We start from the raw sequence: 27,307 nt of genomic DNA, 5'->3' as shown, positions 1-27,307 counted from the left end.
AGTGAGGGTTTTGCAGGCTCCTCCAAGTCTGCACTATAGTCTCCAACGACTGAGCCCCCTTGCACCTGGCAGGGTTATTCCTCAGCACAGAGGATTTTCATGAGTTGGTCTGATCAGGGCTACAGATGAATGGCAGGCATCAATTTGTCAAAGGATAAAGGCTTTATTTATTAAAATATTAACTCTTTTTTTCTTTGTGAGGCAGAAAACCTGCAGAGCAGTATGAGTTGTGACATGGGTAACCAAGTCCTAGGGCTGCATCTGATTGCACGTATCAGTAACACTGATGAAATACACTGAATATTTTCCTTTGTGGCTCCAAGGGCTCAGGGATGAAGTGGTCTCTGCTCCACAGCCCCATCAGATGCCACATCCAGGTCGTGCTCCTCCAGGTCCTTGGTGAGGTCTACGAACACCTGCAATGCAATGCAGTGGAAACAGCCCCATTACTGCCAAGGACTGACAGTATGTACATGGGTCACAGCCTATTTCTTCTTTTTATACCATCGGTTTCTAACCTGTCACTTCTACGTCAGCATACCTGTTGCAAAGTGTGCAATGACAAGCTGTACTCCTCAAGCCTGAAATTCTGTTTAGCTGCAGAAGAATGGAGAAGGCATCCTTAAAAAATGAATCCATGTGAACAATTTGAAAGCAATCGCCTTACTTAATTGCTTGTTTCCTTTTACCTGCTTCTAGCTTAGAGAAAGATTGGGACAGAGGTAGTGCATCTTCCATTGGTATCTTGTAGATAAGCAAAGAAGAAGTCCTGAAATAGTAATAAAAAGATGAATTCATCATTTTGTGACTCAGCAACAAGGTTTAGGGGTGCTTGTTGGGTTACTGTACTCCCGGGTAAGTTATTGAGCAAGGTCAGTAGGAGTAGCAGGGCATCCCAGCACAAGCCTGGGCTGGGCGTGCAGCCCACAGGGCACTGACCTTCCTTGCCGAGCCGCACAGGGGAAGAGATGCAGGATTTCGGCGTGGAGAGCATCGCTTTGCCCCATGTCCGTCATTTTGACTTCGAGGTGGTAACTCGTGCCAAACTTACTTTTCAGATCCTCAAGGGAACCGATGTACCTGCAGAGGAAGAAAAACATGGCTCAAACCATCATAACTGGGAAATAAAACAATCACTGGATATGAGCAGCAGATTTATTTCCTCTTACTCATCAGCTGTTTAACTGTGCTGCCGAAACAATCCATCTCCTCACAGAACTGGTTGTTATATACTTGGGACAATCCAAACAAACATTTTGTATTAGATTAAGAATTAAAAAAAATTAAGATCAATCTAATCCAAACAAAACGCCCCAAACTCCAGACTAAAAAGCAGGTGGCACCCCAGGTTGCAAAAATGCAACCCCACTGCCCACCGTAGCTGCCCCGCCACCAGGATGGCCACCCGGTCGCACATCGCCGCTGCCTCCTCCAGGGACTGCGTGCTGAGGATGGCTGCACGCTCCTTGCTTTTCACAGCGGTCTGCATCACTTTCCTGGGAACAGAGGGATCACAGTTACTTCCCAGGAATCACCGAAGAACATCTCCTGGTTTACAGCTCCCTCCCAAAAGCCAACTGAAATGATAAAATTGTAAAAAAGCCGATGACTATTTAAAAGACTCCAGTTCCCTTGTTTGAAGATGACCTGTGGACGCCAATACTACATTGCAATTTGTCATGTCAGCATCCCTCCAGATTTTACACTTTCAGTGTAAACTATTGACAAAAAGCACTAGGGACTGAACGATGAAAAGGATCATCTATCTATAATTTTTTTTTCTTGCTCTGAAGAAAACAGGAATTTTTGTCTTTTGTACCAAATACATGGGTTCAGCTGGTGTCTACTCAGATTTTTTTTTGGGTGCAATAACATTAAGATTACATCTGATGGTCAGCAAGGGCTTACTGCCTGCTGAGTAAGGAGTTTAGCAAGTGGCACCCCAATCCCTGCACATTAGGGAAAACAGAAAATATAGATGTACTCAGCCCATAAGGCAGAACCTCTTTGCCTGCCCAACAGTTACTACAACAGGGAGGGCAAGACCCATCCTGTTAAATTTATTACATGCTTCTTGGTTCTGCTGAAACAGGGCTGCTCACCGCATACGCTGCTGCCCTTTGGGGTCCATGCCCACTGATGGCTCATCCCAAAGCATTACTGTCGGATCTCCCAGGATGCTCAGCACAAAACACAGCTGAAATGGGAAAGACACCCAGGTCAGGTCAGGTCTGCTTTTAATTTACCTGCAAAACTGTGGAGTTGTCCTGCTACATCATCTTAATCCCTGTGAATCTTTCAGAAGCTGAAGCTTTTGATTCCAAAATGCAGGAGGAACAGGGATTCAAAAATCCCCACCGCAGGTGTTCTTAGTTCACATTTTAATCTCCCCAAATCAGCTTTCCCCAAAACTCCCAAGCCTGCCAAAGATCTGAAAGTGGTTTTCCATCCCATTTACTGGCAGATGCATGTGGGGGGGCTTGAAGAGGCGATTACCTTTAGCATTTGTTACACACACAGTGAGAGAGAGTGGGGAAAGAGGAGGGGGAAGGATCCTGCCAGGCTGTATTCAAAATTTATTGATGCAAACAAATTGTGTTGGGAACCTGCTGTGCTGAAGGTTTTCTGTGCACCACGTTCTAGGAAGAAAAAGCAGGATTTGCTCAAGTAGCGAACACAAACCTGACACGTACCTTTCTGGCTTCTCCAGCAGATAACCTCCTAGCTGGGATTTTTAAATGCTTCTGGAGATCCATGGCCTTTGCTATGCTGTGGGCAACAGAAAGGAAAAACACTGAAATGACCATCTCTGCTAATTCTGTGGTCAGGGGCACTGACAAGCCAGAGACTAACATACTTGTTTTGGCCGATATGCATCACCTTGGGGTGATTATTTTTTGATTATTTTATTTTATTAATTACTTGGTGATTTTACTCCTAGCTCGGATGATAAATTACAGAATTTTTGCAGAAACTCCAGCTAATAATAAGTGCAGCTAATGAGAAAAGTGAGTTGCTCATGTAACAGGCCATGAACTGGAGCAAGTTTGATCGTTTTCTGGATAAACTAAGGCTAAAATCTTCAATGACAGGGACTGAGAACAGTATAAAGTAGCAGAAGATCCCTTTTCTCCAGGGTAAGGAGGCACTGAAGGTGCTGTCACTTAGTCACACTAGCCAAGTTTGTTTGCAGAAAAACCTTTCCCTGTCCTGTACCTCTGGAAAGGGGAAGAACTGTATGCTAAACCCCTTCGGCTTCGTACCGGCTGATGGTAATGGCTGCGTCTTCCTTGCCCATCCCTCTGATGGCAGAATACGCCTCCAGATGCTGCTGCACGGTGAGGGCTGGCCAGAGCGGGTCATGCTGTGGGCAGCAGCCCAGGCTCCCCAGGCTGCCCAGCCCCGGCCCCCCAGCAGTGGTCCTGGCACCCCTCAGCACCTGCACAAACACACACGCCTCCACCGCTGCAGCATGTTACTCCGGGGGGAAGCAATGAGCCCCTTGGAAACACGCTTACACATTCTCCCGTGTTGTGAGGAACCTCAGAAGCACAGGGGAAAGGAGAGCCAGCATCGCTGGAGTGACCACCTGCATCTACTGCGGCTTCTGCTCACCTGAGTCCAGGAGAGCATGTTCCCAAAACCAACCACACGTTCCGTGTTCCCAAAACCAACCACACGTTCCGTGTTCCCAAAACCGTACAACCATAAAACTCTGGCTAATAGTACGGACATGAGACTATCTTTTCCTAGTAATACTTTTCTATTTCAAACATTCAGTCCCAAATCTGTAACCGCAATGGTATTTCCCCTCCCCCAGCACATGTCATTAATCATCCTGCATATAATTAAGTGATGGATTGTTACTGGCCCAGCCCTGTTCGCATTCATTTTCAATTTCCTGGTTTTGCAAGGCTGTTTATGAAGAGTGTTGGTTTTCATCCTTTTTTTTTTTTTAGAAGTCAACATTTCTTATGGGGTTTGTGAAATTTCACAATGGGTGTCCAATGCACGCCGAAGATTTTGTGCAGCTTAAACCCTTAAATCTGTAACATTGATTTTGATGCAACCTAGAATGTGCTTTGAGTACATCAACACTTTCTTCTCACTTCCGCAAACAGCCAGGGTTGCATGTATATAAATTCCCTGACTTAAGGGCTGCCTTGCCGGCTTGCCTTATCATATGCTTAATTTATAAAGCGCATCAAGGTCATCCCTCCAGCTGCTCCAAAGGCATCACCTACCTCCCCAGCAGTCATCATTAAGTGTCCAGAAATCATGTTTATAGTTGTGCTTTTTCCAGCCCCGCTGGGTCCTAACAGACCTAGTACTTCTCCTGGAACAAATATGTAAGAACTGTTAGTAACAACTATTGTTACTAAGACCTTCTTCCCTGTGTGCTAAGCAATATCTACAATTACAGTAGGAGAAAGGATCGTTCATTAACTTATCCCCCTGAATTAAAACTGTGAATACAGTAGCCTGGGTATGTTGGGTCCAGTTGCACACAAGAAAATCCTAACAAAAATATGGTCCCCAAATGTGACTTTCACATCAGAAGTGAGCCGTTACATAGGGAGTGCAGTAAAATACTTGAACCTTTTTTGACACTAAAAGTGAGGTTTTTGACAGCCACTTTCTTCTTCTTCTTAAAGATGGAACTGGCTTTCTTGTCTTCGTATTCCTTGCGCAAACTGTTGACAATGATAACAGACTCCTGTGAAGAGATGAAGTAGGAAATAAAAGCTCTTCCCTTCTCCCGTGAGACAGCTCATCTGTTCTTACCATTAAATAGGACTCTTTCAGGAGAATTCTAATTGTTAAATTAAAAATTCAGGCAATGGACCGACAGAAAAAAAAGGAAAAAGCAGAATGAGAATAGAATAGAGTGCCAGCTAAATTCCTTCTGGTGCCAGGGTGACCGTGGGCTGGATGGCAAGATGTGCGCTTGGGCATCAGATCAGTAAATAATAAGTGTGTGAGCTAAGAAAGCAGAGACAGACCTGATGACGGCAAATGCAGAAGAAAACAAGCTAGAAGGCTGGTTTCACCTCCTCAGGTGGCAGGGAGGCCATCACACTCCGCACCCTCTCCCTCTCCGCCTGGACTTCTGGGGGCTCCTCCCCAGGGGGGTCCCTGTTCTGGCGGGTGGCTGCTCTCCTCTGCTGGATCCTAAGAGCAGAAGAGGAGAGACGGTGTTGCTGGGAATCACTCCCCAAAAGGCTTGGTTTGACAACTTCTTTCCCAGGGCAGTGCCAATGCACCGCCCCCCAAAATTTATTTGAATTCAGGGAGCTATTCCACAGACAGCTGTATATTTGCTCAAATATTTATTCATGGGGGGAAAATAAAAAAAAAATAAAAGAAATCCCACTGGCATGAGTGAGAAAATAATGGCCAGATTTATCTTTTCCTTCATCAGTATCAACCAGTTCCCTGCGTGACACATGCCAATGATCTGTTCAAGGAGAATTAAAATACACGCAGTGGCAGGTTTTCAGACTATTTGGATGTCTAACTCCTAGCTGTGTCATGTTGGTTAATGTTTGACGAGTTAGTATTTTTTACAGATCTTCTCCCACATGACTTAGGTGGTCAGTCGTTGGAAACAGATAAGCAGAAAGCCGGGAGCAGGTGACCCCAGCCCAATGAAGCTTTAGGGGGAGTCTCTATCCTGCAGAGAGCAACACTGAAACATTTGAAAAGGAGTTAAAATGTTGGATTTCAATTTGTGACTTAATTTAGCCGGCTGTAGTGAAATGTCCTGAAACCTCAGCTATGGATCTTAATCTAAAAAAACAAAAAAAAAAAAAAACAAAAAACCCCCAGCTTAAATCCCATGAATTATTCTCTCTAGGACACTGTAGTGCAACTGACCTATTGCAACACACTGGGGAGGAATTTGCCTCCAGACATATTCAGGGAAACTCCAGTAAGTAAAGTCAGAAATTGTAATGACCCAAAGGAATAATAAAAATCCCTCCCTTCATTCTCAATTTCCTCCCTTCCAGATAAACTGGTTAAAACTAAAAAATATGAGCTTTAGTCACACTTTGCAAAATGTTTTTAAGTTTACTCATCCCCTCCTCCTGCTGTCAGGGGTGAGCCAGGAGGGTTTTTTGCCTGGCTGTGCAGCACCAAGCCCCCCGCAGACCAGGATAACCGTGGCTCACGAGGCACCTGGCTGCTGGGACACACCTGAAGATGGGATCAAGTCTCGGAACTGCTTCTCCATATCTCATCTCCAAACAGCGCAGGAGAAAAGCAAAAATCACACAGTGGATGTAAGGCTAAAAAGCAAAAATGTATTAGATTTGCATGGAGACAAGGTAACAACACACTTGATTAAATTAATAAGGGGATGCAGGAACCTATCTCATTTAATTCAGCTATTGAAAAAGAAGTTAAATTGATGCTTCGCATACATTTCCATCTCATATGCAGATCGTTTGCAAAAGCCTTGCCTTCCTACTGCAGTTTTTGCTCAAATAATATGCACCCCAACAGATATCCTACAGGATTAGAGATCACATCATCTTTCTTTTGTAGAAGTAGCATTAAATTGTTAGCTGATTAATAATATATCTGCCTTATATGTGAGCTCCACTTAATCCCTAGCCCCCTTTTTGCCAGCCTTTGCACGTATGGTACAGCATCCAGGGGTCACTTGAGACACAAGCCTGTGATTACTTGGATGTACCTCCCTTGCCAAAATTTAACATGAAACTTTGACCACATAACATATGCTCTACTTAGGGGGAGAGTTATACAAGCCCAGTGCAAGTCCAGTGCACCAGAACAGTCATCCTTTCCACAAGAACCACCATCAAATTGTTCCTTACTGCAAAGGCCGCTACAAAGATGCGATTCCACGACTCAAGATCGGTACCGTGATACAAGAAGAAACGCTACAAGAGAAAACCAAAACAATTAGAAAAATTCCTTAGAATGGTGAGCCTCAGTGCAGCGTCAGAGCAAGTGTGGGATGTAGGGATGCTTAGCTTCTCTTCAGGATGGGATAAGGCAGGTTTGGTCTGTACTTATTTTTTGGGTCCATAGTGCCTCAAAGAGTTGTGGCTACGGCTAATTTAGAGGCACCTCAAATCAGCCAGGTTAGATCAACCTTTTCCATCATCGCTTCTCTCTTCCCAGTCCTTTTAACTCCTTCTGTCAGCTCACTTCATCTCTGCAGGTCTTCCCACTCCACCACCTTCCCTTCCCGTGCTACCCTGGCTGTCAGCACACGGTCACTGTAACTGCTCTTTGTAACTAAACAACGCAAAAACGTCCCAAGCAACCCAAGGATTAACAAGGCAGATCTTGGTCCCTTCTCACACTCCCCAGCCTGGACCTTGCCTTCTCCTGTTGTCTTTTCTCACTCTGTCTTTTTGACAGTTGGCACTTTGAGACAGGGAATTTGGAAAGCGCCTCTTGCTTTTCCAGTTTGCACCATTAGGACCATTATTGAATTTAGTACGACATGTTCACTTACTGGTGTAGAGATCATCAAGCAGCCCAGCAGTGGAAATGTAGGAATCAAAGTAGAGAAGGTGAAGTAACATGCTTCATGTAGGTCACCGAGTACATAGAGAGTGACATTCACCTGGAATAAAGCAGAAAATGTGTTTTCAATGTTAATGCATTGCTGCTAAAAAATAGGCACTGATTTGGGTTATCCTGTTGAATACTAGTATATTTGAAATGAAATCTCAAGTGGCAAGATGTGTACGTCAAACACTTTCAGAGCGAAAATTCACTTCACTTACCAGAATGAAGATGAAAGACCAAATGTAACGATTGCTTCGTCCCGTGCGAAATTTAAAGGCAATTAAATAGATGAGGAGGACAAGGGATACTCCGTAACCAATGACGCAAATGATCTAGAGAGAGAGACTGATGTCAGCAACACAGAGATTGATGTAGATATATGAAAATCTGCCTAGAGCAGTATGTTTCCATTAAAGTATTTTAAGAAAAACTCGATGCAGAACAAGGGAGGGGGATTTGTGTTTGCCTGTTTTCCCGCACGCAAAGAGCTCACCAGGGGCAGGACAGTGCTGGCCTGCAAGGGGCAGATGCGATTGAAGAGTACCATGACCCCAAACATGAGGCACATCAGGGTCCAGAACAGCGGGACATCCACCAGTGCCTGCCCACACCAGTATGCTGAGGGGAAGAGCCCCGCGAGCTGCAGCTGGGCGCGAGCCTGGAGCTATGAAGCAGACGGAAGAAGGGACCTGATTCAGAAAAGCCTGAAACATCCATCCTGCTCCTCCTCCTCCTCCATTACCCCTGCTCCTCCCCTCCCTGGCTGTGCCTTCCCATCCTTTCCGAGCACTTTCAGTTCTTTGTCAGTTCTACTATTGTGTAAAAACACATCGTTCTTAAAAAGAAGAAAAAAATAATCCTCCTGACCCCAAAGTATTTATTAACACCCAAATTGTTCTGATTCTCCAGTTCCCTGAGATGCAGGGTAACGCACTTGGGTACAACGTTGTGCTTGTGTGGCTGTATTTCTTCTGGCATCCCACCCAGGCGTGCCAGCCAGCCCCCCAGCACATGAACTACTCTCCACCGACATTGCATTTGCATTCACATTCACTCCTCGTGTGAGCCCCCTTAAAGCTCTTTACCTTGTAATCCTCCATGCTGCTCACTGCAAAGTAAGGAGGCAAACCAGCAGCCAAAATCAGCATGTAGCTGAGGCAGATGAAAAAAAACTCAGTCCTCACTTCTAGGCTGTGTGTCTGCAGATGAGAAATTCAGAGTCAACAATCATCAACAGCTGCCCAGGGAAAATCTGGCTAGTTCAACACTCACAGGATGGTTAGACACGCAAGTGAGCAACAGCACTAATGGTAAGTCATTTGCATTTAAAAACAAAATCTAAGGCAATATAAAAAGAGCGTTTAACACCTTAGAATTTGCAGAAAAGTAATGGGAATTATCTTTAACAATTTACAGTTGAGACCATCTTTTTGATGCTGATTCTTGCCAGATGGATGCTGAAGAAAGGTGGGGGTTGCATGTGTTACTGTTTTATTCCTACCATATTGCCATGCAGCACGAGCTTAAAGGTTGTAGGGCACTGAAACCCTGCAGAGCCCTTAAACAGTGCAGAAGAGAATCGTCACTCAATGGCACCAGGATTGCTGGCCGAGCAATGCCCCCAGGAGCTGGCCAGCAGGGGACCACTGACCCCAGCTCTTGGAGGTTGCTCATCCAACCACATCTCCAAGCTGTCCAAGTCCTTATCACTTCAGGATGGCTATTTCAATTAATTTTCACCAAGAAAGGCAGGACACTCACATTGTAAAAGGGCTCACTCCAGATGCGGATGCGCGCGGTGCAATTAAAGAGCCTGAGGAAGGTGTTGCTGAGGATGTTCATGAGCACGGGGAAACAGTTGATGGGTTCCGCACTGCACATGACCGTGAACCGGTAGCTCTGCAGATGCAGGAGAAAAGACGTTACCTTGATGGCCGTGAGAGGTGTGAGGAGCTGACCGCAGCGAGGGGTTGGGAGGGAAGCAAAGACAAAAGCAACCAGACGGCTTTACTGGTGGGTCTGCGGAGACCGGGCGGTGTGCTAACTGGTACCATGAGTGAAATGATCAGTAAAGACCACAATTTCTGGAGAAAAGCATAAAAGAATGAATGCTTTTCTCTAAAGATCACCATAAAGAAGCACACAGTGGAAAGAACCAAATATAAACCTGGTTTCCCACAAACAGGACTACTGATATTATTTAATACATCAAGCAAATACTCTCTCTTCTGCTGGTGTGTATGTTTCTCTGTGCCTCACTTCAACACGTTTCAGAAAATCCTGTTGACATGCAGGGTGAAAGAAGAAAAAATAGCCCTCACCTTGCCTTCCAGGGATATTTTTATAGCTCCATTATATTGTGGAATGCTTGTGATGTTTTTCGCAGGAGTTATTTCTGGGATTATGTTTTGAGTCTTCAAAGCAGAAATGAAATCCTCGATTTCTGATCCTGAAATGAAGTCAAGAACAGAAATCAGCATAACCAGAAGTTTTTTTCTTGAAATAGTTTGATGTAGACAAGTTGCCACCTGCAAAGCAGAGGTATGTTAAAAAATCCCAAACATTCAGAATCTATGGAAACTTATCTTTTCTCTATTTTTTTTTAATTAAACTGGTTAAACACAGCATAATATTTCCATACTTAGTTTGTTTATTGCTCTTTTTTATTTTTTCTTCCAAATTTGCCTGGTTCATTACTTTTTTTAAATATTGGCTACTCAGTTTTCATCACTAAAGCTGCATTTGCTTTTGCTCAAAAGAAAACACCTCTCAAAGCCAATGTATAAAGGAACGTACAGAACGAGTAAGTCGAGGCTGGTCTATCAACTCTAAGAGGACTCAGAGTGGTGCATGAAAGTGAATCAACATCACATGTTCTTCTTCACCTGTATCATTGAAGATGAGAAGTTTTGTCGACTTATTTTGAATTTTCTCTTCAGTAGGAAGAAAATATGAGCTAGCCGTGATTTCCCAGCTAACAGAGCTGTCCCACAGTTGAAACCCAATGAGAAGCATCAGCATTGGAAGGGTAAATACTCCAAAGAACAGCAATCTGGATGGAAAAACAGACCATAAGTGGCTCCATGGAAACTCCACCTTTGCCCAATTGTGCGGTTTATGTTGTGAAAGACAAGGGGAAATTTGAAAGTTAAGCAATTCAAAGCTCTACCGGTAAGTTCCGACTGTCCTTATTACTGCAGCTGTCAAACATTTCCCACCTAACTCTCTGCTGCCAAACACACCTCCACCAGTATTTAGCCCTTCCCCCAGTCACTCACGCAGATGATCAGATCCTTTGAAAAGCATCAAGCCAGCACAAGGGCTGCAGAGCAGGTGAGAACTCCGGTACTTACATGGACCTGAGAAACTTTCCTTCGTGCTTTAGTTTGAAGAAGCGAACTCTCATCACCGCGCACACTTGCTGCTTCCAGAGCGCCATCCTGCTCGCTGCCCTGCTCCCCTGTTCAGAAAACACCGGGAGGCTCTTGTCCTTCTCCTCCAGGTCTCCATTTTCTGCGTGTTCATCACAAGAAATACCATTATCCACAAAGAGCGTTCAAAGGACACATTTTAATCACAAACAACAACAATCTTCTGTTCTGAATAGAGAAACACTTCTATCTTTTAGCCAGAAAAGAAACAATGGCAGAGAAAAGGGGCCATAATTTATCCAGAACATAATTTACATCAGTGAATTCAGACTGGCTGAACCTGGGCTCATGTGGCAACACATCCAGTATCTTCACCGGCCTTGTGAAATGTATTCTGTCTAGTTTATCTTCTCCCATCTCCCAGTCTGGCAGTATACCCTTCAAAGGCAAATACCCTTCCAACATCAGTCCTCAATTCTTGTGCTTAAAAGCCTGTGCAAAATCAAGACTGAATCATCTAGACTTCTCCAGGAAGATATTCTTCACTAAAGGAAAGCTGAATACAGCTGCAACTCCTGACATACCAAAAACTACCAAAATTCACATTTTACTGAAACCCATTAGATACTCAATTAAAACATATGTATAAATGGAACCTTAGTCATGCCACACTTGCAAATTGAAGTCAAAGTTTTACCTTCTTGATCAATGGCTTCTTTGCCCTCCAGCTTCAGGAAAACATCTTCCAGGGTTGTCCTGCTAACCTCATAATTAACAACCCCCTGGAGAAAGCTGCTCTCGAGGTGGCTGAACAGATCTGCATGACAGAAACCACCAGACTCAGCCCAGACACCAAGGCCAGTGTCGAGCAGAAACTCACACTGGCATGATTGACATTGCACATTCTAGCATTCACATCATTAATCTCCATAACTTAAAAGGCACAGCAAAATTATCGCACTCTTTAGAGGTAAGTAGTAGAAGATTCAGAGTTCTTGATTACCATGGGCCTTCCTGCTGGAAGAACTATCCTGCAACCAGAGGAGACTCAGTGGATTTTAGTTTGTAAATTAACTGGTGGTTTTTCTTTTGTTCATCTGCATTATTAAATTTAGCACATCCATTAGAGGCTTCCTGTAAGGCTGATATTTATGCAGCTTTGGGCTTCCTAATTCCACGCACGATGGACCAGGGAATACAGTTATTCTCTTTACAGCAACTCTACTTTCTGCTTTTCCTACCACTTGGTTTCCCTTTCCAATTCTGGCACAACGACAGGCTTTTCTTACCTGGGAAGCTGTCAGCATTTTCCAGAGGCAGCATGTAACACAGCTCGCCCCGTTTCTGTCCTTTGAGCATGGCATCGGGGATGTACTGTCTGACCAGGGATGATGTGAGCTCAGGGTCACACAGGTCAGTTATGTGCACCCTGTTTGTATTAAAAAGCAATTGCTATAATATTAAATGAGGAAAAAAACCCCAAAGACAACAAAAAAGAAAAGCATCCATCATCCATTTAAAACACAAAGCCAGCGGTCGTTCCTCAAGCCGTAGGGAAACTTGCAAAACTGGGCAGCATTTCAGTGGGAATTTTTATAGACATTGCAGCACCCCTGGTTTTGCCATGCGTGCAAGTTGAGGTTAAGAATAATGATCCTGCCCCATACTGCTAAACCAAGAATGCCGAAATTAGAATCCAAAGAAAAACAGCTTCACATTAAAGCCGTTGTACGTTGCTCTGGCACCATCAAGTATGAGGAAATAGCAATTCATTTTACTCTGGTCCTCTTTTGGCTGTGAAGGAGGTTGCAAAGTCATTTGAAAGAGGTTGCAAAGTCATTTTAGCTACATGCTTAGAGCTTTCAGGATTGGGTTCCAAAGAAAAGCGGCTTGCTATCCAAAGCAAGATATTTTTGGCAGCCTCAAAAGTCTTTTAAAATGAATTGTCAAGACTTCTATTACTCTATATAGAAACTCTATAGAGACACAGACTGTACAAGGAAATATATCAACTAGAAGCTTTTCAGCAAATGAGTGATGACCAGAAAGAAAAGGATTTACCTTAAGTGATAGCCAATTCCCCATTTTCTCTTCAAGTACAGAGATGAGCCAACACACTGTAACTTCCCATTTGAGAGGAAAGCTTTCCGATCTAAGGAGGTATGAACACAGAGGATTTAGGGGGGATTTACAACAGTACAGTAGGCTGACCTCGCTCTGCTCCTTCTGAACTCAACAGACATTTTTATAATGAAATCAAGACGAGCGAAACCAAGCCAGTGCTGAAGGTTTTCGTCTTTTTAAACTGCTGCCTTTCTCCTAAGCATCAAGGTTAATCTTTTAATTATGCATTCTTACAGGCTTGGGGAAAATTTCCCATGCCACCTGGGAGCAATAAGGAAATAGAAAATATATTAAACTATCACTAATTTGCGTGCGTTCTGCTAGTGGTATATCCAGAAAATATGCAACTGCTTCATCCTGAAGCAGAGCACGAGCAAGGTCTTGGAGCAGCACGTCAGTCGAATTTTAGCCTTCGCTCTGCCTGGGCTGGGTGCTTACTGCCAGAGAAAACACATCGAGCAAGCACAGCCTGCGCCGCAGCAGGACCCAAAGGTGGGCTCTGCGATGGGAAACCCTCACTGGCAAACCGTCATCGACCACAGCGTGAAAAGGCGAGCTCACCAGCATGAGCATCCGCCTCCTCCATGGACTGGGTCGCAAAAAGCGTCACGTGTCCAGCCTGGCGTTCCTTCAGAAGGTTCCACACGTGGTGCCTGGAGCAGGGATCTAACCCGGCTGTTGGCTCGTCTAAAAGCAACACCTGCAAAGATGAACAAGGTCAGACCTCCGCATGTCCAAGCCGGCATTTCTGTGTTTACATCATTTCATTTCATGCTTTTGATGATCTCACTAAGAATAAAATGCATGCTCAAATATCAGCCATTTTTATTGTTCTTTCTCCTGTTACAATATTATTACCTTTTTAATGTAAAAGATGGTTCTCATTGACCTAGATTCCTCGATCCTGCCAGCAGCCAAGCTGAATTAGTAGGTCAGCAGACTTGGAGTGCCAGGGGAAAAGTACAAATGCCTGTGCGCCAAGTCCAAATGCAAAGCTACGTGCTAAACAGCACACGTTGTGTGTGTGTAAACATGACTGGTCCCTACCTGGGGATTCCCTAAAATTGCGATTCCAAGAGACAATCTTCTTTTTTGTCCCCAATTCAGAGCATCGGCACGAACGTCCTGAAGGTTGGTGAGGTCCAGCATCGTGAGAACTTTCTGCACCTTAGCAACATACAAAGACAAGAGCCAGATTTCCAAAGCACTGGTCGCATTTTAATTCATAAATAGCCACACACAGTACAGGAGACTATAACTTCAGGATTTGAAACTTATCTGCTTTAAATGGCTTTGCTTAGAGATAAATACTGCAAATCTGAATCCTAACTCTTACGATGTGTGGATAAGAACTGAAAAAACACTTTTCTCCCAAATTAGGATTGTTCTCATTTCCACAGAACAAGATGCTGGTGATAATTTTTTATAAAGAAAGCTCCAACTGTCCGAGGTGCCACAATACAGAGGCCGGTGACTGACAAGCACATACCAACCTCTTGCTCTACTTCCTTCGGCTGAATACCCTTGACGTGAGCAAAAGTTCTCAGGTTTTCCTTCACTGTTAAGGCTTCAAAATGCAAATTAACTTGGGGACAAATCCCAACCATTGCCTGAAATCCTTCCATATGCCATACTTCAGAAACATTGTAGTTGTATATCATCGCAGAACCTGCACACAGGAATGAATGAAACCAGTTTCATACTGTACAGCATTTCCCAGTTACAAGGGGAAAGCTGGCTGCTTTGTGTTTGTACCTTTGACATTAATTCCAGCATTGTGGATGTTCCTCAAGTGTTTTGTTTGTTTTTTTTTTTTTTTTAAAAGCGAAACTGTGTTGTGCGAAGCTTTAATACCACTCAAAAATATTTCAGAGCACCAAATCTATCCCTTAAGAACTAAACCATATTTCCTATAGGTATGCAGCTCATGGAAAACATCAAGCCAACCAGATGGAGCAATAACAGCCTGTGAATGCCTGCACACGTGAGCGTATCCCTAAGGGATGCGCTAGCCCTGAAGCTCTGTTGAAGGACCAGTCTGCACTGACAGCAAGCCAGAGTGAGGGAAAACTTGGGGGTTTGCATCTTTACTCCCTTACGCTTGAAAAAACAAACAGCTTCTCCTCTTCAGCATTCAGGTCCATCATCTTACCTGTTGAAGGCTTGGAAAATCCACTGAGCATGTGTAAGAGAGCAGTTTTTCCAGATCCACTGTGACCAAGTAATGCAGTGATCTGCCCTTCATATATATTTAAGGACAAACCTGTAACAGAAATAGGACACCATTGGGATGGAAGTTTGTGAGAAACAGACTTGCACCTGCAGCTTGCTGCCATGTATGACACACGAGTGACATTTCTTTTGAAGCTGAGAGGCAAAACCACAGATCCAAACCCATGGGTTACATCTTCACAAGTTAGGACTAAACTCAGTAAGGAACTTGTAGCCCTGCCTTGATTGAATTGACAGAACAAGCATATTAACTTCATAGTTACAGAAATTTGACTTGTGTTCTCTGTGAGGTTCACAACCTTTTATTTTAGCATGGCTCAAGAGAGTCCACAGAGAGAGAGGAGCCCATAGCCTTTCCAACACGTGAGATTTCAAAAGCTATTTCAAACTTTGCTACTCCCTTTCCTATTGTTTGGGTCGAGCTTTATTTTTTTACTCAATATAAACCTTTGAGACCATATTGATAATTTCACCATCATCTGGAGTTCTATTTAAACAAAGACATTTAACAAATATCCCCTGACTATGCTCTGGTGATGCCATCTACCTGCATACCGGCCGCTGGCAGATGTGCAAGTGCTCGAACACCGCTCAGCCAGCGACAGCAGACTCTGCTATAGAATCAAGTTTTGTTTGCCCCAAATAATTTACATTTTGAAAGGAAGGTTTAAAAGGGGATTTTTAGAGTGATTCATCCCTGCAAAATCCACAGCTTTTAAGGACACTTCTGCTGTTGAAAAAAAAAAAATAAAAATAAACAGACATTTTCCTGGAGTGAAGAGGAAGATAACAACCTGGTAGAAATTTGCTGGTAACTTACCCCAGCAGAAATAATCATTGCATAATGTATTTTACTGGTGCTGAAGGCAGATTTAAGTACATCCAGTACATTTCAAAACAGTTCGTGTTCATATCTAGTGAAAAATTAAATTAAAAGAAATACAAAACCTCTCTTACCCCTTAAAGCTTCCGTTCTTTTGTCCCTCTTCTTGTATATTTTTGTAACATTGTTTAGTCTAAAGGGAAAGGTAAGCAAGTCATTAGTGTTAATTCTCACAATTTTGGCATCTTTCCACTGCCTCAAAAACTATGCGAAGAATATTCCCCAACCTCCTCCTCGAACCGCTCCTGCTCGGTCCCGTCTGCAGGAATGGCTTTATGCAATTTGTTTCCTGTACGCTCAGCAGAATTCGCTGATGGGCTTTTCTACAAGGTGTTTAAAAGGTTTCAAAGTCAAACTCAATGAACACGTAGCGAATGAAGCACGAGGCCCCAGGGAAGGAGATAACATTTGGTTTATACAATTCAAAGCAATGATGTAGTGAGTATTTTAGCAGATTTACATTTGCTTTCTAGTAATAAGCAACGGGTAGCAGTAGCGACAGGCCAGACTAGCCCTGGAAGGATGGCAACAACGGTATCTTGTGCAGCACGTGCCATCAGCCATGTTCTTAAAGACAGCAGGGAACAGGAACAGACTTACTGCTGCTGCTCTGCGGAAAGTGTGAGGCAGCAAGTCAGTCCCTGGTACAGGGATGCACCATGTCCGATAAATGTTCAAATCCAGCTCTAGAGCAGAACGAAATGCTGAACAAACCTTCCCTCCCGCATGTGTTCTATTAACATTATCTGCATACATCAGATGGCTCAGTCCAATGTTTAGCAGTGTAAGAGGTCTACGCTCTCTAGTCAAATAAAGCATTATATTTGTCATGCCTACAGGAGCCTTTACCTGATCGCTTCCTTCCCATCAAAGCCTGGAGGCATCGGCTCGATGTTATTGCTGAGGACAGGATGGTGGCTGCCCTCGGTGACAGCCTGCACCCCCACGTAGCCACTCCTGGGCTTGACCCAGTACGACGGTCTCAGGAAGAAGGAAGGGGGGTATGGCACTCCGTACTTCCCTGATTCAGAAACAGAGAAGGTGAAATATCAACCAAAACCTGCTGGCTGCCAACTTGACTCTGACAAATGCCGTGCCCAGCCACCTCACCCTCTATAGCTGCACAACACAGACTTCCAGTAGCCACAAAGGGATCGGTAAGTTCGCAGTTAAAGCTGTCAGCTCGTCCGCTCTGTAAATGCAGGTGGGGAACAACCACAACACTGATTGTTCATTGACAGTTTCTTTGGCCCAGAAGGTGTAGGAAAATCAGGTCAAATCCTACAGTATAATTTTAAACCCATTGGTTAGGGCTGTTGGACTGGGATCTTAGTGCCTCACTGCAGGTTTTACCGTTCCTTTTGGAGCCTGGTTTTGAGACAGGACTAGATGAGGTAGCTACATGCACCCAGCTCCTGGGAAAACAGGATCCTTCCCAACCATTTTTTTCCTGAGCAGTACAGCAAATCCAGGTTTTGTCCCCTGACGTACCGTGGCAAGGCTCATTGCTGTTAAGATGCCCTTCCACAACCTGACCAGCTCACTACAGCGCTACCTGTTCCATTGCTCCATGTAGATTACAGGTTTCTCAGTTCTATCCCACCATCCCTTTGGCAACTTTCCCCTTACGAGAAGAAAAGTGCAAGGAAATGTATGTTCTTTCCCTCACATTTCTGCTTACCAGGCAAAACCTTATCAAAGTAGATGGCCAACAGCAAATACAAGACACTGTCAAGGCTCAGTATGAGGTACAGGTTAAAGAAAGGGTACAATTCTGGTGTAAAGGCTGGTCCATATTTGTCTAATTTTATCATCTAGGCAGAAAAAAAGAGCGCAAGTTAGATATAACACTTCTGTTACCCAGAAATACTATGTGCAAGCCACTGCTGTGTCATCATGACCGTTTCTGCCAGGAACCCATGCCCGCTCGTGATCACGATGCTGTTTGTAAGCAGGGCAACACTTTATTATGACCACGAGTATCAGAAGTGCTTCAGTAAGCTGAATTCAAATGTGTGCTGAAGTTACTACACCAGAAGAGTGATGCACACGGTATTTACTAAGGCAGCATTTCACGACCTCACGGTTCTTGCAGATCTTGGTACCCACCAGACACATCCCACTGCTACAATAATTTCCCAGAGATCAAAAATTACTGTGTATATAAAGCTGGTAAAATTCATGAGGTATTTGACAGTCCAGCTATATTTGTTATGAATTATCATGTATTATTTGAAGTAAACTTTTATTTTTGCAAAGCATCTAGAGCAGAGGGGTGTGGTTGGGTCATTGCGGCAATGTGACTCATGTACAGCAGCTACCGTTATCTGTATACAGCCCGCAGCGTGTTCGCTGTGGTCTGAGCTTTCACAATGTGCTGGCTTTTAAATTTGCACGTACCTTTGAGATGCCAGCTGTAAAGGCAAAGGGACTGAAGAGATTAAAAATCCATTCCAAAGACAGTGGTAGGTTTTCAAACAATGTCCAAAAGCCCAGCAATCCAAAGATGATGTGGAGGACAAATGCCACAAAACTGGCAATATTTGGCTGCTTTAACAAGGAGCAGAGCATGAAACAGAAGTGAATCTGTAACAGAGAAAATCAGTAGTTAGCAGGATGCATTTCTGCTGGCAACTAAAAACAACAACATGAAAATTCAATGAGTAAAATGAGAGACCCAGCTGAGTTTCAGTTGCACCCCTAGAGATGCACATGGCACGTGACAAGGCTTGCATCATTTAGCTCCGACATTTAGGGCAGGTTTATAGGGACAGATGGATCAGACCCCTCTCAGCCTCCTGAGGTGGCTGGATGCAAGGTGGCAGCCCCAGCCTTCCCATTAATGCTGGTGTTAGCACCTCTCTTTACTCTGATTTTGAGTCAGAATCTCCCAAAATGTAGTAGGAGTGATATATTACCCTTCAGATTATAACAATAAATCCCAGTAGTGAAGGTATTTTTGTTGCTTTCTCATGCAACGCCCAGACCTAGAGGACTCTGTAGTCTCCCAGTTTCAGATGTCTTAATTTGGAAATGGAAAAAAACACACAGCATCTAAAAGGACAGAAAAGCAGACTTACAGATGCTATGCCATAAAAGAAATAAAAAAAATATATTTCGAAAAAGTTGTGGTCATGGATGACTCCTATAATCGTGATCGGTGTCAGCAGACTTGCTGTTATTGAGATGTAAACGGTGTACAGCAAGCTCCAGGACAACCTACAAACGAAGGCACAGTTATTTTTGCCTCTGTACAAGACAGCACTTGCCACAACAGCGCCAATACAAAACACTCTTTTTAATTCAAATATTTTTTTGTATAAATAAAAAAAGAAGTGTAATTCCAAATACACTTCCACTGACAGTTCCCAGTCTGGAAAGGTGCAAACACCCATGTCCCACATCCACCCAAATCTCTGCAGATGCTGATGCCAGCAAAGAGCCACGGGGCAGCTAAGCAGAGGCTCTGCAGCCAGTCCCACTCATTCACATGCTTTTCCTAATGACGTGAAATGCCCGTGCTCAGGCGGCTTTGGAAGGCTGTTTATCTAATTAAGAGGCTACATCCCCCTGTGCTTCACCATTTGCAGTTTTCTCCAAAATCTGTGGTTTCTTCACTTTCTGTGTTTTCTGAGTGTACCCACCCATTTCCTGAGCAACACCTCAACACCAAGAACCTTGCTACACGCATCTCTGCTACACAGAGTGTTCTTTCTTTTTTTTAGGGGGAGAGGGGGAGCAGAGCTAACTATAACAACAACAACAACAAATCCTGTATCAGAGCAATGTTCTTGGAAATCGAGGTCCTCCAGCAAACGGTACGCTACAGGTAAAAAGCAGCAAAGGTTTTGCTTCAACAACATGCAAAAGCTGGCTTCCGAGAGCTCAGGCGAATGGTTAGGGGATTGCAAATGACTGCTGCTGGGGCCTGGGGAAATACTGCTGCTCCGCTGAGTGGTGGTACTGGACCTGCACCCACCCTGCAAGCTAGGGTACATCTTACATACGTAAGATAATACAATTCCTAATTATGGGTTCCTTTCTATGAGACTTACCAGAATGAGATGTCTTCCAATCCCATTGCTCTCATTAACACCTTGAGCTTCTTTTTCTCTCTCAGAACTTTCACTGATAAAAAGTACATATATGGGGAGAAGCACAATACGACGTAAACAATGAACCAAATATAATCCAGTTTATACAAAGGTTTGATCAAGGGTGATTCCAGACGAACGCCACTAATTGACTTCATCTCTTCCCAGACAGAATGGTTTGTTTTCATCTAAAGAAAATAAATTAGCCATCAATTTGATTTTCTGCAACAGAACAGCCAACATCAGCACAAACAGGTTTCCATAAGCATTACAATTATTAGTTTGCCAATAACAATGTTACATGTATAAGTGGCAAATATAACAATATTTAGCATCTTTTTGCATTGCCTTGTAATAAACACTAACACTGCACCCCAAGCCGTGAGGATCATCTATCATTCTTTTAACTTTTGAATTATGCTATGTATTTAAAAAGTTAGTGATCACAGAAAATGAACCGGTTTGGTTGTTTATTGTTTGGTTTGGTTGTTTTTTTCAGTTCACAGGTAACTCCAGAAAGAACGGAAAACCTATTTTCCAACCTGATCACACTTACTTCTATGACTGCTGCATCGATGCTGGACTGCACCGATAGGAAACCTGTGTACCAGTATGAAGGAATTTTGCAGCTACTTGATGAAAAATCGAAGCAAGTATCTGTAGGAAGGAAAAAAATGAAGAATTTAATCTCTATATTTCCATATACGTGTACATAAATGCTTGTGTATAAGGTGTGGGGTTCAAAACGTATTTGACCTAAGAGTCAGGAAATCAAGATTTAGTTTTACTCAGCCTTTTTCCTGAGGCAGTCAGTTTTTCTCCAAGAATAATGTAGTACTGGGAGTTGGTGGCTTTGGCTCCTTGGGCCACCACACACAGCATCAACCCCATCTCCAGGGCCACGCTCAGCTCCCCTATTTTGGCAGGAGCCCAGGCTCCAAGTACAGCCACCGTAACCGTGCCCAGCACCGAGGGCAGGAGCGGAACCCCTCTTGGAAATCCAGCACGTCTGGAGCTGGGGTCACTTCTGCAAAGAGCTACTGACTTGTGTAGATGGAATAAATCTCCTTTCCATCATTCCCATTTTCCAAGACCAGATCTTTGCAAAACACTTTTTTTTTTTTTTTTTTTTGCCCATCAACTGATGAACTCACTTGATTTTTGTCTGATAATAAACTTTTTGTTTCAGATAGCTCACTACTTTAGTCAGTAAATAGGGGTGCATTTGGGCAAAGCAGTAGTAGTGTGGAAAAATATGTGCAGGTTTATGTTTTAACATATTAGATGCCCACACGCTGTATGTTAGACGTACATTAGCACACACAATGCTCATTTTCCAGGCATGATTTGACATGGTAAGACATAGAAGGGAGAGGGACAAAAAGGACCGTGGATAATGTGTACATGGTTCTTAAAAACATTTTGCTCTGACATTTGTTTCCATACAAGTAAACAAAACGTCAAATCCTAATTAATATCTTTCTTGAAGCATTTGGCACATACAGCCTCAATCCCTTCCGAGTGGCACGGCACCACAGGATCCAAGCATTTTTTAATGTAAAAATCAAGTTCTCTGGTTTCATTTATTTTGTTACCAATGTGTTCAAAGGCATCATTCGGAGACACCACACTGTAGCTTTGAAATCTGAGACGATACGAGAAGTCATCATTAAAAACAACACCAATAACGTCTTCCTCAAAAATTCCTCTTTTTTCCAGTTTTTTCTCATTTTCCATCTCTTCTATTATTATACCTGTCATTAAAAAAAGAAGAAGATGAAGAAGAAAAAAAATCCACTGCAGCTGAAACTTTGATTAGCCACACAACAGCATCAGCCACAATTCGCACCCTCAGAACTGCGTTGTCCGAATGCTTTTCTCCCCCCAGCACAACGAGGGCTGTGTCAGGTCAGTTCGGACAACGCATCTGTAACAGGGGTTAAAAGCAGCGTTACCCTTCATTGCAGAATCTGAAGCCACTTTGCTCATTATTCTCCTGGTGGTGTTTGTCACGGGTGTGTACGTGAGCGTAACCCCCGTGGCGTTAAAGGCTGGATCATCTAATCGGCCGAGGAAGTCGTAAGGGATTTCTTGCCGCGGGTAGTGGAATATCAGACTCGATGATATTAGTATCACTAAGAGAAAAACCACTGACGTAATCCATTCCTAGATGAAGGGAAGAAAATGCAAAGGTGAGTGGCAGCCCAGTGACCTGGAGGTTGGAAAGCATCTTCACGGACCCTTCTTGGTCCAGCTCCTCCGGCCGTGAATGCCTTCTTTCTGTAAATGAGGAAGAGCTGTTTCACAGGTGTAATAATTTTAAAAGATGAGGAATGTTCTAAGTGAAAAACATGTTTTCTTAGTACCAGAGCCAAGAAGGTCTGCTGATAATTTTACACCCATAACCATGAACTGGACATTGTGTTCCTCAGTGCAGCAATGGATCAACAACCAAAAGCAACAAGCCAGCTTTGTAACAAGCCCTTATTATGCCGTGATGTTGCAGTGCCCCAGGAAGAAGTATAATTTCTGACATTTTCCAGAGAACCACATTACCAGCTGAGGCTTCTCATATGTCACCTAGCATAAAAACAATGCAATGCAAAAATACTTTGTAGTGGAAATCCTTAACTCCCCTTTGGAAGAACTGATACTTGCCTGAAAATTTTCTGTCTTCATCCTCCATATCAAGAGAATGTTTTTCCATAGGAGAGCACGGGTTTGCCAAAATATTTTTGAGGCTCTCTTGAATATCCCTTGCATTTTCCCAGCTAGGATGAGAAAGAAAATAATAACGTTTAGAATAAAACAAGTCACTGGCAGTTAATATATTTCCCTGGGTAAACATCACTTCTGAGGAAGCCAATAACACGTCAAAGGTTAAGAACTCTCGATTTTACAGCTGGGACAACCAAGGAGTTCAAAGGAAATAGTCCAAGATTGCGCGAGGCTACGGAGAGGTGGGTTGGACTCTGCTGCCCCTTCCACGTGCACAGATCCATCCTTCATCCCAAAAAGACTTTGGAGAAAGAGGCATTTCAACTGGCTAGCTAGAGTTTCATTCCTTATCTACGTAAAATTAACAACAGAAGAGCTAGTCTGTCCTGTACTAAAAATGGGAGAAGACTGAACGGCATATAGATTCAATTTATATCAATCTATATCAATCAAATCTATTCCAAAGGAAGACATAAATTTTATTTATTTATTATTCAGTTGTTCAAAATACTGAAAGCATCCATGGTGTGCAGCAGAAGTGTCAAGTCCAGCTCCTGAGTGCAGTAGCTCTGGTTTAAGCTGCACACCTGAGCTGAGCCTCAGACTGCACTTCTTACACTGACTTTACGTCTTGCCTTAGACACGCTGTTTGCTGGCAAGCCCCTGCTCAGCGGCTCTGGATATTGTAATTAGACCCTAAACCATCCCCGTTACATACATGCCTTCCCTCCACATTGTCTACAGGTGGAAGGTGGCTGCCACCCAGGAGGCCAAGTTAGGAACACCGGTTCGATGCTAAAAGTAGCCTAAAACTGTCTCCCCTAAGCAGGTGGTAAAGGACCAATTTGTTCTTTTTTCATCCTAATGCTAATATAATGAACTGTAACTCTGGTATAGCTAGAGCAGGGCAGCATTAACACACCAGTGTCTTCCTCTGTATCCTCCTGAATACTGAGCAGGGAGTATTTATTTGAGATATTTTTATGGGGAATATTTATTTCAGCTCCAACTTTGATCACGTGGCCAAGCAGCAAACACCCGGTGCAAAAACAACAGTGATTTCAGAGTTACTGGTTTCCAGACTTTCCCAGAAGGAGAGCAGGGGAGGAAACCTCAGAACATTTTTTTTTTAAATTTTAATCCTTTAAAATGGCTGAAACCAAAAATCAAAGCAACCTCAAATGCACAGTGCTCTTTTCCCCTTGGACATCGTTTCCTGATTTCGCGGATCAGGCAGCTGGAGTTAATAAACGGTTTTACTACTCTGTTCCTTTCATTGTTTGTTTTTGGAAGAATTAAATATTTGCGGACTCCAGGGGTGATGGATCCAGAATCCCTGTTTACCCTCTGACTGTTAGCACAGGGCTTATCTCCCCGGCGCTCCGCTTTGCCTGCCTGGAGCTTTCTCCCGTGCTTCCCCACCACAGCCTACAACGAAGGGTAAAGGCAATGAGGAAGGGATTTCTAGGAAGTGCTACTTTTTTTGCCCCGGTCTGGATTTCAGTTGTTGTGAACTGAAAGCAGCAGCAGCCCAGCCCAGGATGTCGGGGCAGTAAATAAAGGTTCAGGCTGGAGTATTTGGAGAACATGGACGGAAAACTTGATGGGCTTCTAAAAACTGTACTGAATCTCTACAGATGGAACAATCACCTCATTAAAAAAAAGATGGAGCAAAACGAAAACTTTTCAGAAAATTCCAACTAAATTTCTACCAGTTTTCATCCTGTTTTTTCCTGTGGAGCAGGAAGGAATTACTGATGGAAGCTGAAACATGACGCCAAAAAATCCACACAAGTGATGGTGCCTACAAACTTAATCAGGAAGAATTTAACTTTCAGTGAGGTATCACAAGACACAGAATGTAAGCAGGAAAGATGCCTCCACAAGACCTGAGATTCCAAACTTCAGATTCAGAAGACAGAAACAACCATCAGAAATTTATTTGGAGGCAACAGCGCTTGAATAATCTTTCAACCAGTTAAGAGCATCATTTGTGAAACTGGGGATCTCTGGAAGCATTTCCCTCCGGAGGGCTCAATAAATGCACCCGAACTTCTCACTCTCCAGGAACACGGTCCCCCAGCATTGCCGTGACTTTTATTGGGATCCTGTGTCTAGCTCTGCTACACCAAAATCTGTCCCAGGAAAGCACGTCCCAGTAAATAAATGGAGTGGTTATACATCTCGGGGATTTCCTATTTGGCATGTCCTCAGATTTCCCCCCCTCTAATAGAAACCAAAGAGGGCGTATCGACTCCCTACAAGCCAGCTGATCTTCAGGAGTGCTGGCAGGAGCCTCTCGATGCTGGCTACGAGCAAGCAATGTGCGCCGCATCTTCTGCTTCCCAGAGGAGCCGCCGGCTTTCCGAGAGCCAGCGATTAATCCCTGTGTGTGGGGAGTACAGAGGTGAACGTGCTCCCCCCATACCCTCCTGTTTGCCAGTTATTGCAAACATAAAACATGCCTCTGGCCCCTACCCAGCCCTGTCTTTAACTCCTGATAAGTATGAGACAGGTTTGTACTGACTCTACTCTTTAACACATGGGGTTTGAAATAGGATTTTTTTCCTACTCTAGAGAAAAAGCAGCTCTAAGCTTGCTCTGTAGCAAAGTTCAACAAGTCCTACAGGGAAGTGAAATTTTTATGCATTTTTAGAAGCCTTTATTAGCGATAGCAAAGCCAGAGGAGGGGAGCGAAGGGAGGGATCATTAACCGTGAGGACCCAGTGCTCAACCTGCAGCTCTTCGCTTGGAGCCAAAGCACATCAGCAGCGAGAATCAAAATCCACACATGCCCATAAAGCAGAATACTCTTGCTCCTTTGCTTCTTAAACATTTTGGTGTGAAGCTTAACACTTGTCAGAGAACAGAGTTGGAAAGCACAGCTCTTATTCGTTCAGCATCACACTATATTAAAATAATAAGTAAAAAACTGATCACCAAACATCCCCTGCATGAAAACGCCCTGGGTATAATTTTTCCCTTAACAAAAGAGCAATATGAAACTCCTTACCTGGTAATGTGTTTCCCATTAGAAATATGCCTCCTTCGGCTCTGATATGTCTGGGCTCCTCGCCTCTTTGCACTCCTGGAGAGGGTTCAACGCTGTAGTACAGCCCAGTGGCCATGCCCCTCTCCCAGCCTGACGTCAGAGTCTGTCCTGGCGGTGCAAACGCTCCCAACGCTTCTGAAGCGATGACCCAAATGGGGAGCAATACCTACCCCCAGCTGGCCTACAGCTCGGAGACACCAACACTGCGTTCTGCAGGATTTAACACAACACGTGCATCGTGTGCAACGTAACAGCACTTACAAGTTCAGGACAGAGCGGCAGCAGGAGAGCTGTGGTGCCCTGAAAAGGGGCTAAAGGAGCTCCCGATCTGTGGCCAAGCAACCTCCTCGTCCCTGCCCGAGTTCTCCAGAGGAAAGCTTCACCACCTTCTCCTCATCTTGCTCAGAGCATGAGTCAGCAAGCACGCCTTCCTCTGCAGAGATGAACTGGGTCCGATGACCAACAGGATTTTGATCTCTTGTTTCTGTTTTCCCTCTTTGTTTTTAACAATTTTTTTTTTTTTTTTTTTTTTTAGTTTCCCCTCCTTTTAATTGCTTTTCCAGCAGCTGTCACACAGCTGGAATCAGAATGAGTTTGTTGGGTTGGGTTTTTTTTTTGTATTTTTTAAAAAATAGCTTTCAAATGGATCTGCTTTCAAAACAGGGAGGTGAGGAAATCAGATAAGCCAGGAAATCCAAATGAGTTGGAAGGGTGGACAGCCACATGATAATTCAAATAGTTAAAGGAATTTGACTGTCCTGGAACTTCAACAGCTTGAGGATTCTGCATCTGATTTGCAGAGCTGACTAAAAACATAAAGGCTGGCTGGTTGTTGCTTAACAAAAGGCTGGAGCTCTTCTGCAGCTGCCGATTTACTCATTTTCAAGGAATGAGCTAATTTAGGAGAGGAGCAGTGTTTTCCTGCATCACTTCCCATCAGGCAACAAGGGAGAAATGGGGAAGGTTATTCTTACTGGCAAAAAGCAAATCTGAGATGCATTTCACTAACAAAACAGTACGTTTCTGACCCATACCCTGTGCCATGGTGTGCTGGCAGTACCTGGTGCAGTGCGAAGCCTTAGCATGCCTGTGCATTAGCTGCAGAAAATGCATCAAAAATGCATTTTAACATATAGATATATATATAAAAGATACCTGTTGTGAGTGCTCCCTGGGGTATCCCATCCTGCATACTGGGACCCTAATCCAAGGCAACCCGTTGGGGCTTCACTGAAAAGCAGCTAGAGAGCACATAGCATCTCAAAATAACATTAATTAAATCCCC

At 43.7% G+C, this 27,307-nt stretch overlaps 1 protein-coding gene across 3 annotated transcripts; it reads right to left on the bottom strand.

Annotated features, from left to right (window-relative positions):
* Window positions 1-143: 143 nt before the first annotated feature.
* Window positions 144-27,307, bottom strand: LOC130149376 (ATP-binding cassette sub-family A member 9-like). Of its 3 annotated transcripts, XM_056338936.1 has the most exons (40): window positions 27,178-27,307; window positions 25,984-26,232; window positions 22,911-23,023; window positions 22,208-22,418; window positions 21,848-22,006; window positions 20,809-20,909; window positions 20,214-20,440; window positions 19,239-19,377; window positions 18,559-18,744; window positions 17,840-17,972; window positions 17,008-17,179; window positions 16,233-16,291; window positions 15,196-15,306; window positions 14,537-14,712; window positions 14,091-14,210; window positions 13,605-13,743; window positions 12,981-13,071; window positions 12,209-12,348; window positions 11,617-11,736; window positions 10,902-11,061; window positions 10,434-10,600; window positions 9,870-9,997; window positions 9,310-9,447; window positions 8,634-8,747; window positions 8,042-8,212; window positions 7,767-7,880; window positions 7,493-7,603; window positions 6,843-6,908; window positions 6,199-6,290; window positions 5,052-5,172; window positions 4,600-4,717; window positions 4,245-4,336; window positions 3,264-3,439; window positions 2,694-2,769; window positions 2,103-2,197; window positions 1,377-1,496; window positions 940-1,080; window positions 690-769; window positions 542-597; window positions 144-416 (listed from the first exon to the last, which is right to left on the bottom strand). In XM_056338936.1, the coding sequence occupies exons 2-40, from the start codon at window positions 26,096-26,098 to the stop codon at window positions 327-329; spliced, it is 4,938 nt and encodes a 1,645-aa protein (XP_056194911.1). In that variant the 5' UTR covers window positions 26,099-26,232; window positions 27,178-27,307; the 3' UTR covers window positions 144-326. The 3 variants fall into 3 exon arrangements, with proteins under 3 accessions (XP_056194911.1, XP_056194905.1, XP_056194920.1); XM_056338930.1 differs by lacking the exon at window positions 27,178-27,307 and having other exon boundaries at window positions 25,984-26,468; XM_056338945.1 differs by lacking the exon at window positions 27,178-27,307 and having other exon boundaries at window positions 4,600-4,714; window positions 25,984-26,468.

Source organism: Falco biarmicus, chromosome 1 (assembly GCF_023638135.1).
Source record: "Falco biarmicus isolate bFalBia1 chromosome 1, bFalBia1.pri, whole genome shotgun sequence".
Classification (NCBI taxonomy): domain Eukaryota; kingdom Metazoa; phylum Chordata; class Aves; order Falconiformes; family Falconidae; genus Falco; species Falco biarmicus.
The sequence above is the reverse complement of the archived record's forward strand: the minus strand, read 5'-3'. Positions and strand labels throughout refer to the sequence as shown.